At 37.0% G+C, this 12,041-nt stretch overlaps 1 protein-coding gene across 1 annotated transcript in view; it reads left to right on the top strand.

Moving 5' to 3' along the window:
- The window catches only part of LOC103178647 (protein diaphanous homolog 3-like), a 108,901-nt gene that overhangs the window by 20,183 nt on the left and 76,677 nt on the right, over positions 1-12,041 (top strand). The window contains exon 5 of the mRNA XM_007893498.1: positions 7,197-7,436. Coding sequence (XP_007891689.1) covers positions 7,197-7,436 — 240 coding nt within the window. The remainder of the gene's footprint in view (positions 1-7,196; positions 7,437-12,041) is intronic.

Raw genomic sequence — 12,041 nt, 5'->3', positions numbered from 1 at the left:
ATCTATGGAGAAAGGAAAGTGAGTCAACGTTTCGGGTCCACAACCCTTTGTCGGGATTGTGGACCCAAAACGTTGACTCACTTTCCTTTCTCCATAGATGCTGTCTGACCTGCTGAGTTTTCCCAGTTCTCTCTGTTTTTGTTTCAGATTTCCGGCATTTTGAGTTACTGCTGTAAACGGTTCACTGTGTCAGTAAAAGCTCATGATGCTATTAAAACAAACTTTCTGTAATTGATTGTTTCTCAACACCTGTTGCTAAAAAAAGATTAAAAGACTTTCCAAATTGTGACAAATAAAGCGTACTGCTTTCATTATGTTAGTTATTAAAATAACAGCTGCAGTTTTACAATACATTTAACATGCTGTACTAAATAATGAACAAAAATGATTTATATTATTAAACCACAAAAGCATGCAAAAGAAAATAATAATATCGCTGTATTTGATATAGTGCCATATCAGGCTGTAAAAGATCTCAAACACTTTACAATATTTATTGTAGGGTGTATTGCCTACGTATTTTGTGGTAACCGAGGTGGCCAATTTGTACACAGCAATGTCCCACAAACAGCCACAAAGTGAACAACCAGTTTTATCCAGGGGATTGTTGGCCAGGACACCTGGACAAAACTCTCTTCATTTGTCTCATCTGAAGGATGCACATCCGACAATATAGTGGACCCCAACTTAGAGTATAAGCTTAAAGCCTCAATGTCGGGCTTGCATTCAGAACTTTCTGACTCAAAAGGTAAGAATGCTACCAACTGAGTGCTACCAGGCTGATGATTCACTGAATCCATGATTCCTTCTTTATGAATGATAGCCACATGTCCAGCTTATGTTGTAATGACATCACATTGCTTCCAGAAGTGTGAAGCTTCCACCACACTGAGGGAAGCTTTGAGTAGTCATGTCTCAAAGAGCACAGATATCATTATCAAATGTAGTGACTTTTTTCGGGCAAAATGTGGGCGCTATTTTGTACGCAGGAACTTTCCACAAACGAGCGTTTTAATAATATCCTTGCATTTGCCTTTATTATGTAGTCAAAATGTCTCAAAGCACTTCAAATAATTTACTGTACATTGTAGTGACTATGCAAAAATGTGCATTTGACACGGTCCAGTAACATTTATTTGATCATTCGCTGCTGTAATATTCAAGTGTTCTATCCAGGATAAAGCATCTGAAAAATAGGCATAATTCTCCTAGAGGTATAATTACAAAATATAGAACTTCAGACGTGTCTCACGATGCTTGGAATGTGAGTTACCACTACAGAACAGGAACGGCAAGAGATGGAATTAAAAAGATCAACATCTTTGACACTTGTATCAATTGAATATCACTGACAATGAATATAATTTCCATTTTATGTGTACTGCATTCACACTATAGAAACAAAACCCACATCTGCATATTTATATACAAGCACTGTATTTACAAGTACAAAAATAGAACGCTTATTGCAGAGATTGATTTTCCAAACAGTAAAAACAAATTAAGTTTCTAATCAATGTAGCTAAGCATAGGGATGACATTAAGCAATTGGATGTTTGCCTGAATACAGCCAATGCTGAAGAAATGCATAGCTGAGCATGCATCTTCGTGTGCCTGATGTAATTCATTTGCACATTAGTGGGTCAGTGGCTTTTTATACAATTCATTATTTATAGATGCATGAATTTATTTGGGGGTGGGGGGGACAAAGCTTCCACTGAAAGAGAGTCACAGGTTAAAATAACTTTTTTTTGGAAGAAAGGGTGTTTTCCATAGTGTGTGCTGGTGTGTACTAGTTTAACCAACTAAAACTGAACAGCTTGCCATTGCAAACACTGTCTAACCTGCCCAGACTGGTGTGTCCCTCCAAGTCCTGCTAATTGCCAGCAGATACGCCTGGCTCAGGAACTGGACTTCTCAGACTGCCATAGTGGATCAAAGCTATTCCAATATTTTTTTGTCAGGTGTGTCATCTCAGAGCACTGTGTCTTAGGGCACCCTGCTTCCCCTCCTTGAATTTTATTAAATCGTAAATGAAGAAGCAATTGCTGTGCCAGTTCATGTTTCAGACATCGAGTATAATTTGAGGTTCCTACAACTATGCAATTGGCTAGCTGTTATACAGGAACTATTTGTAAAACATTTGAAGCAGATTCTGGGGGGAGAGGGTGGAGGAAGAGATCAATTTACCCCATCATGATTAACATTCGTACTTAATTAGAAGAAAAAAGTTAAGATATCAAGTTTGATTCAACATCTGAAGCTTGGTACATGGATATTTAAGCATGCCTCATGGTGCCATGCTTTATTTAATCTTGAATTTACAATACTATGGAATCTAAAACTGTGATTTCTATTAGAATTCCTTAACACTTGAATGCAAATGGATATTTCTTCAAAGTCCTAAAGTTTTTATTCTCCTCTAAGTCCCAAGGTACTGGACATGGCTCCCTATATGAAATGATAATCTCCATTTACTTGCCAACTGATTCTGAACAGCCATCTAAGCCAATTAAAAAAATAACCACACTAATGATGGTTACAAACCAATTTATATTATATGTTTACATTTACGTTAGAGAAAGGGCAGTTAAACAAACTCTTAAAAGCCAGCACAGACACATAAATTTCTATGGTTCTATGGGAGGATGTCCCAAAGTGCCTGACACTGCTGGCTGGTTACACGAGCTAGAGGCAGGGAGAAGAAAGATGACCAAAAGGGTGAGAGATGCATCTCGGGATGGACCTTACAACTGTAAAGAAATTTGTAATATGCATGACAGATGACAAATCATCCGTCATGCATATTATAATAACAACCAATAATAACAGTAATTTATTCTGATTGTTGCTCATTGCCTCTTCCACAATTAATAAAACCAGTCTCAAATGCAGCTTTCTTTTCCACCTCAGTCATAACTATTCCAAGAGCATTTTCCTCCTATGGTACAGATATATTTATATCCATTTTATTTTTTATATGCACCAATGACCTCATTAATTGCTCATTATGAGGCCATTTAGTGCTTCAGGCAGCCGTTTCCTGATTGGTTCTTTAAATTTAGCGAACCTCAAAGTAATACTACACTGATCCAGGAATTATTGTGAAGTGCTGTAGCTTAGGGGTTAGAGCACTCGTCTCGCAAGTGAGAGGACCTAGATTTGATTCCCAGGCAGGGCGAAATGTTGGGCAAGTTTCCTTACTCTACATACCTCCGTTCACCCTGCAGTAAATAAGAACCTGGATGTTAGTCAATTGGTAGATCGTTTTCCAGGGGTGATAATCCCTTTTAAAAAAATAAAAATGCTAATAATTTGGTTACTCAATGCACAACTGTTTGTGGGACACTGCTATGCTCAATTGACTGCCGCGTTTCAGCCGGAAAATATGCAGTCAATTCATGTTACGGTATATTCTGTAAAGCGCTTTGAGACATCTTGATTACATGGTAAGGGGCTATATCAAATGCAAGGATTATTATTATTTATAAAAGATAGATGTTTGTCTGGAAAGGAGTGGCAAGGATTATTATATTAATTCAGATTTCCTTCAGATTCTGTAGTCTGGCCAATTTATTGCCCATTTTTATGTTTGAAGCTTCTTATTACTGACATCAATGTCTTCCCAACTTCTGACTCAAAAATAAATTTAGGATTATTTAGGAATTAGAAAGGAATTTTTACATTCATAACCACGTTTTTTAAACAAAATGTTCCGAATGTCTCCAACTCTCATAGTAATTTCTGGTCAACTGGATTTGGAAGATTTTAACCCCTATTGTGCGTCTTAAATTCATAATCTAAGGGTGTTTTGTGTACTTTGAGGCACCGTCCATCACAGGAAGCATTAAACCAAGGTCCTACATGCTTATTATGGTACATATGATTGATGTCAAAAATCTCATTATTTTGAAAGTTTGGGTAAAGATGTCTCTTCAGCCGTCTTGAAAAAACAACCCTTCCATCTTCCCATCACAACATTAAGCTGTTTCTTAACACAGTCCAGTGTACACACCCACCCTTCATGGTAACTTTCTTTCAACTATTGATTTCTAGATTAATTTTCGACAGAAAATCTGTTTATAATAATTGATTCCATTCATTTTCTAAATACTGAGGTCAGGCAAATCCGTGTGAAGTTTCCAGGTATGGCTCTTTGTTATTTGTGCTTTATTTGGCTCTCTGATGACTATAATAATGATCCTTGCATTGAAAATAGCACCTTATCACGCTGTTGAGACGTCTCAAACAGTTCACATTTTACTTTGAAATGTAGGAACTATTGTATTTGGAGGGGGTGTTGGCAGTCAATTTGTGCAAAGCAACATGCCATAAACAACTATGAGAATGGGAATTTTTTCAGGAAGATTATTTTCCATTATTCTGGGAGAAACTCCTTTGTTCGAAAATATGCCATGCGTTCTTTAACATACACCTGGACAGTCAGGCAGGACCTCAGTTAATGTCTCATCGAGAATTTCCATTTACTTCCTTAAAATGGCCATCTTTATTTTATTCCTGGGGCCCAGTCAAAGTTCCTCTTTCATTCAAAAAATAATTGCTTTCTCACCTGCCTCCCCTCCCCCCAGTTAAAATTAATTAGTCTGTTATATCATTTGATCTTTACTGGCTGTTACCTTATTCTGTGAGGCGCCCTGGGATATTTTAATGTAATAATGTGCTACACCTTATGAAAATACAGTATTTGAAGAATTGGAGAAGTATTTGGTTCTTCACTTGCAGTCCACTTTTGGGAAGTAGCTGCTAAGTAATGCTTGACAATTGTTATGGGGGGTGCATTTTGTTTCTTATTCACTCAGGGTTTATTGAATAATCATTCCACAAATTGTGCTCTGTGTTTTTCTGGAACGCTGAAGTTTTTTTCTGACCTGTGGATTAGAGAGCGGCTTCTTATGTGCTAGTGGAAGAAGCTTATTATTTGTGCAGTCACTGCCTCCTGTCTTCAATTCTGAAACTTCGTGGTAAAGCCTAAATGAAAAAGAACATTTTCTTAAACACTTGTTTCCAGTTCGGTGAACTTTGGTACAAATGCCACCAGCAAAACAGTTCAAGTCTTGCACGGTTGTGACACACAATTTGCTTTTTGACTAATAACAAATTAAGCTCTGTCATTGAATAGATTGTCCCGACCTAAATTAAATTCACAACAGCCTAGTACTTCTGGTGTGAAGGATACAGAACTAAATTATCACATATCACATGTATTATATATTTATAGTACAAATTGCAATTGCTAGTATTCCACAAATAATCTTATTTAAGGACAGAAGTGCTTAACTGATTAAGAAAAAAGCCGGTAGCATTATATGACAACAAGTTTCATGTCTTGGGTGCACGATATTTAATTGACAGCATTCTCAGGCTGTTGTAAAGATTTGTGTTTCATCTTTCACTCAAGTAGACCTTAATACTTTAAAAAACAGAAAGCATTTGCAATTTCAATTTACAACACTGTTTATTTTTAAGTAGGGTTTATAGTGGCAGCATGAAAGGAACTGCATTTGATGATACCAATGAAGGGGAAGGGATGTAATTCATTTATTAAATACTGTATACAGATGCAATATAACCGAGTAAGTAACTTGTCACTCTTCTGGTTTCTGTGATGAATTTCAACCAATCATTAACTTCAAGCAAAGATGTCTACATTGAATTTGCAGCTCCATTATATTTGGATTAGGATCAACTATTTTTTAATTTTTAAGATTTTATTTAAATTATAATTTTGAATTGTTTTACCGTTTGATTCACATATTCAGTCTCCAGCACTTTGTAAGCATTATTATAAAGAGCATAAATACATTTTAATCACGGACAATAATATTTAAAATTGTTTTCTCCACATTCATTTTTTCTCTTTAGTGTAAATGTAACACAATACGTTGAAGAACACAACTAAAGAGACTGCTTGCGGTTTTAATTTATTTTTTAACCAAGAGAGATTTATCCACATTTTCAAGAATGCATAATTTTTTTGAATTTTATGAACATATCAAAATGATAAGCATATCCATGGTAGAGGAACTAGATAGGTGAGCCTTCAGACATGGTATCTAACTTATGTGTAGTCCCACAGATCTTCAAAATGCACTTAATTTTTTTGACACATATCCAAATCATATTAGGTGCTGTAGGATGTGCTTGAAATTATGCTTACTGTCACATGTACCAATAGGTCCTCACACTCGTGTTGAAATTCATTCATTCCCTGGCACCTCCCTACCTCTCCAACCTCCTCACTCTCCAATCCACCACCCGGCGCCTCCGCTCGACTGGCATCGGCCTCCTGCTCATCCCTCAGACCCTCATCCCTTACTCCTCCCCACTTTTTCAAGTCCCGCTTGAAAATCTTCCTCTTCAATCATGCTTACAGCCACTTCCACCCCTCACCCCCCCTCCATAATAATAATAATAATAATCCTTGAATTTGATATAGCGCTTTTCATGTCGGGAGGACGTCCCAAAGCGCTTCACAGAATACACTGTAAAGTGAATTGACTGTATATTTGTGGGCGAACGCGGCAGCCAATTGCGCACAGCAATGTCCCACAAACAGTCGTAGATTGAAAATGACCAATTTATTATTGGTTTTGGTTTTTGGAGGGATTATTATTAGGCTCTGTGTGGAGTAAGGAAACTTGCCCAAAGTTTCGCCCTGCCTGGAATTGAACTCAGGTCTCTGGCTTTCAAAGCGAGTGCTCTAACCACTGAGCTACAGGACTCCATAGGTTCGGAGTCAGGCTCCACCACTGTTAAGCGCTCTGAGACGCGATTTGTTGTTGTTGCTGCACATCACCCTTTTTGAATGCTTTGTTACTTCTAGGTCATAAACACATATTTTTATATAATATATGATTTAGTCGAGTGTATTGGCTAACTGGCAATGATCCATGATGAGACTGTATTTTTTATTACTTATACACCACTTATTGTAAAATAGATAGTTGTTATTAGCAACCACAATCAGAATTTGAATCATTTGCCTAAGTATCTTCTTACATCCATTTTGCTTTAAAACATAGCTTCTAAATCAGGATCTCTTACATCGTAGCTTTAAAAGATAAGAATCTTCTACAGTCCGCTAACACCAATAAATCATCTTTGATTAGATTAATTTGTTTTGTACCAATGTATGGCAGGAATTTAAAATATGTTTTTTTTCTTTTTCCTATCAGATGAGCTGTGTCAAGAAGCTGCGTCCACGGCTGAATGCTATTCTGTTCAAGCTTCAGTTTGAGGAGCAGGTGAATAACATCAGACCAAACATTATGGCTGTCACGACTGCATGCGAAGAGATAAAGAAGAGCAAAGGCTTCAGCAAGCTGCTGGAACTAGTACTGCTAATAGGAAACTACATGAATGCTGGGTCTCGGAATGCTCAAACCTACGGCTTCAACATTGGCTTTCTGTGCAAAGTGAGTCCATGTCTCAAAGGTTCAGGCAAAACCACTGAACTGAATAACTTCTCTGTACTAAATACAACATAGACTTATCGAGAACAAACAGCTGAAGCTATAATTTCTTGTAAATCCTAACATTTTCTACCTATTCCTACTACCCTATGAATCCTATGAAAATTACTGATATAAAAAACAGGCAACCTAAGCTTTTCATATTATGAGCATACGGCAACTCTGACTCTAAAGTGTTTGTTGAAATGGACATTTGCATCATGATGGTTTAAATGTGTATATGTACATGCTTTTGGTGAAAATATTTGGGATAGGTCAGCAGAAATGGCTTCAATGAGCATTACTGAGAAAATGACCGATGACAGAATAATGACATATATTTGCGTTTGCCTGTTTTTTTATGTTTTCAGGTGCACTCTTTCGTAGTTGTGATCAGTTCTCGATATCAACCATCAGAACTGCTGAGTATAGAGTGCCTCTCTCTGATTCAAGGAATAAATCCAAAAATAATCCGAGATGAAACTGACACAGTAAAGTTAAAAAGTAAAAAAACTTCCCACACTAACCCCTGAGAGAGCAAATCGACAATAATGTGTGATGTGTGTGTGTGAGAGAGCAAGAGAGAGAGCCAGGATATATAGATTAAATTTATTATTATTATTATTAAATGGAATACAGAAAACAGTATGAATAGCCTCATAATCGCTCAATGATAGCTTGCATAAATTATAACAATTGGAGAGCCCACATACAGAATATTTGGGAACAAAAAATATGGGGTTATTTACACCAATAGTGTAAACAGCAAAATGGTAGATGTTCCATTTAGATTGGGTTAATGCACATTATATTTTCTGAATATATTAAATCACAAGAATAACCATTTACTGGCCATAGAGTTAAAGCACTGATTTTGCTAATTATCAAGTGACAAATATAATAAAATTAAGATAGTAGCAACTTTATCATATCATTTGTCTTTTATACCAAGTGCACTAAATGTCCCAGAAAACTGCCCATGAGGTAATTGTTAAATACATAAGTACATTTGAATGTATATGACTAGAAAAGACCAACTAACCATTCCCAAAGCTTAAAAGAGTCTACCACCCAAGCTCTTCATTTGAATTATTTGCCAAGTAATTATCTAACTCACTAGAATCTGTTGCCACAATCTACCCTCCTGAGTACCAGATATTCCCACACACTCTGTAAAATATTAAACCTGAACTGTCTTGTCTATTCACTTTCCCTCTTGATCTCATGTCTGTGTTTCCTTGTTCTAGATGTATTGACATGTTGAATATATTTTTAAGTCTTTGTTTATATTCAGATTTCAGATCTTGAATACTTGAATAACATTTCCATGAGCTTTTTTTAGTGTGAACATTTCCAGCTTCTGTAGTTTCTCCACATAACTTTTGAGTTTTTAATTCCAGCGATCTATCAGTTGTTTGGCAAGTCAGAATAGAGTGCAGTTCTGCCCTATGTTATTTCACCTATAAGTCATTAAACGTTTACCTAGATCTGGATGGAAATCTATAAACGTCAGTGCAACCTTTCTTGGGCAGTGCAGCATGTAAATGAGAGATTGACCATGGAACTGAGCACTGAGATTGTAACAAGTCTACTGCTGCTCTAATACATTTTTCTTCCGGACATACCCTCATAATCACTCAGCAATAAATAGTTCAAATTTCTTGACAGGAGGTAATGTGCTGTATTATTTAATTAATTAATGTTCTGTATATTTCCACAATGTTAATATTCTGCGACAACTCCCATCATTTCCCATTTTGTATGAAGAAAATCTATATTGGGCTGGTACTTTGCAGATGATTCTTTGTCAGTGTCTCTCAATTGTGTTCTTGCATACCCCACAAACCTTTTAAACTGGTGGTTAGTGGCCTTGGCATGCAAGCCTTAAATGTCTTAAAATGCGTGAGTTCCATTAGCTTGAGTGGCGAGTGTGATTTTCTTTTTGTGGCATGGTTTTCATAACTTTAGGGTTTAGAAAAGTGCTGGTCAAGAAGACAGCAAGGTAACTAGCATGTTATTGCTAGCATGTTCCAGGCAGGGCGAAACCTTGGGCAAGTTTCCTTACTCCACACCCCTCATAATAATCTCTCCAAAACAAAGCAATAATAAATTGGTCATTTTCAATCTACTACTGTTTGTGGGACACTGCTGTGCGCGATTGGCTGCCGGTTTTCGCCCACAAATATACGGTCAAATCACTTTACAGTATATTCTGTGAATCGCTTTGAGACGTCGAGAAGACGTGAAAAGCACCATATCAAATGCAAGGATTATTATTATTGGCAAAAGCACCTCGGGATGTTGTCTCCTTAAAGGTAGCCCAATGCTGACCTTCACAACCCAACTCCATCCCTAGCCGCTATTGATAACATCTTGTTCAACCCCAACAGTCCAAAACAAGGGGGCCTTCAGCACATATCGTCAGTAGGGGATAGGATGTTCAGGCCAGTTTAAAATTCTTTCTCACCTCGACACATGCTCGCTTAATCCTCCTGTGAGAAAGGTAGCGTTTACATTCATAATTAACCATGTAATAAAAGGTTAATTGGCATTTTTATACGCCAGACAGGCTGGTCAAACATCAGTGATGTCTTTGATTTTTCAAAGACTTTTCTTACCTGAGGTGAATAATTTTAGACGTGCTATACATTTTATCAATCATGAAAGGACTGAGTATACCCGTTGAAAACGCTGATCTGTGCTCAACTGACTGAGCTGCCCAGGAGAACTAGGGGCATATCATGATTTGTGGTTAAATTAAATCTTTTAATACCCTTAAATAATTTGGTTTAATGGAATATGAAGTGGAGACTTATTCATTCTCACATTACCTAGCTTTTATGGTACTTGCTCTCCTGTTGAAAGAACGTGGATTCAACCACATGGGAGAAGAGTGGAATAAAAGTAATGCAAAGGGGCATTAGGCATGTATCTTTTGAGATCAGCAATGCTGCATTGCTAGACTGATAATGTGGAGAATAACAAATAGTTCACAGAATATTAAATAATCTGTGCATTGGTTACTAACTAGACGTAACATCACTAACTATTAACTATCCATGTGGCTATTAATATGCTGATTGTGCACAGGATATTGAAGAAATGGTTTTCAGAAAGAGCTAATCACTTAACAATACAAAGATCATAGAGTGATCCCCAAACACACTATTTTTAACATAAAGTACACAATATATTTTGGAAATCTAAACACCTACAAAGTCATACTTTAGATAAATTAAACAGGAGGGCAAAAAAAAATATTCTAAACTGCAAGCCACATTTTTTCAAAAAGGAAATTTATCAATCATTTCCAGCATCCAGACGTGGGGGAGGGGCAGAAACTACTATTACTAATAATAATGTTTGTATTTGATATCGTGTGTTATTACGTCGTTAAGACGTCTCAAAGCACTTCACATACTGTGAAGTGAACTTAGTGTGTATTTTAAGGGTGAAACGCAGTTGCCAAATGCGCTCAGTAGTAGATTAAAATATTTAAAGCATTAAATGAGGAGAACAATGTAATGTTCTTCTTTGGCAAGATATTCTCATTCAGTGTTATTTTCCCCTTTACAGAGAAAAATTGTATAGGAAATATGAAAACATAAAAATATAGTAAGATTTTGCATACTCTTGGAATCTTGTATCCATGAACACAATGGGATGGAGATTTTTCTGTGATTTTACTGCATACACAAACTTACAAATACACTAAAAATGCGAGAGACACACCCACACACACTTCTAGACAACTGCATATACACCGATATACACCGATAAGAGTCCCTGATCTAAGCCATGTCATTTACAGAATTTATAAGAGGATGAGTTAGTTCATGTCTTTCTCATAATGGCCCTTTCAAAAGTTAATTTGACTTGATATTGAGATGCCTTCCCACCTACAATGTTTGATACCGAAACCATTGTGATAAATATTCTAAAATTAGAAGATTTCTGTCTCGCCCCACCCTACCTCTGCGACCTCCTAACCCCCTAACAATTCGCCCGCTCCCTCCACTCAGCTGGCTCCGGCCTGCTCCACGTCCCCCGACTCACTCGCCCCACCATTGGCGGGAGAGCCTCCAGCCACTTTGCCCCCAACCTCTTGCATTCCATCCCTTCTCCCTCCCTGACCCCAGCTCGGGTCTGAAATGCTGTACACTGTCCAGCGCCTTGGGACGTCCTCCCGACATTAAAGGCGCTATACAAATGGATTCTTGTTGTTGTTTAGTCCCAATTATTGAGGTGATATGTTTGTAGCATACATGGCTGCATTTGGAGCTTTCCCTCCTTTTTAGAAGTTTTTTTTAAAAAAAAACAAAATACTGCTCTTTTAAGAATGCTGCCTCTCTCTGTGAGTTCAAAGTATACCTAAAATCAGTGAATTTTCATAAACGCATTTCCCATTTGTTATTTCCTCACTTTCATGTTAAGTAAAATAAAAGAAGAAAAGAAGATTACACATGAGTAATATTTAACACAATTCTGGCCTCTTTATGAAAAATGTAACCCTAATGAAAAAAAACTAAAAACTTTGCAACTTTAAAATCAAAACTATGCCCTAAAAAT

This window comes from Callorhinchus milii, unplaced genomic scaffold (assembly GCF_018977255.1).
Source record: "Callorhinchus milii isolate IMCB2004 unplaced genomic scaffold, IMCB_Cmil_1.0 Scaffold4, whole genome shotgun sequence".
NCBI classification, from domain to species: domain Eukaryota; kingdom Metazoa; phylum Chordata; class Chondrichthyes; order Chimaeriformes; family Callorhinchidae; genus Callorhinchus; species Callorhinchus milii.
Note: the sequence above shows the minus strand (reverse complement) of the source record. Positions and strands in the feature narration are given on the sequence as shown.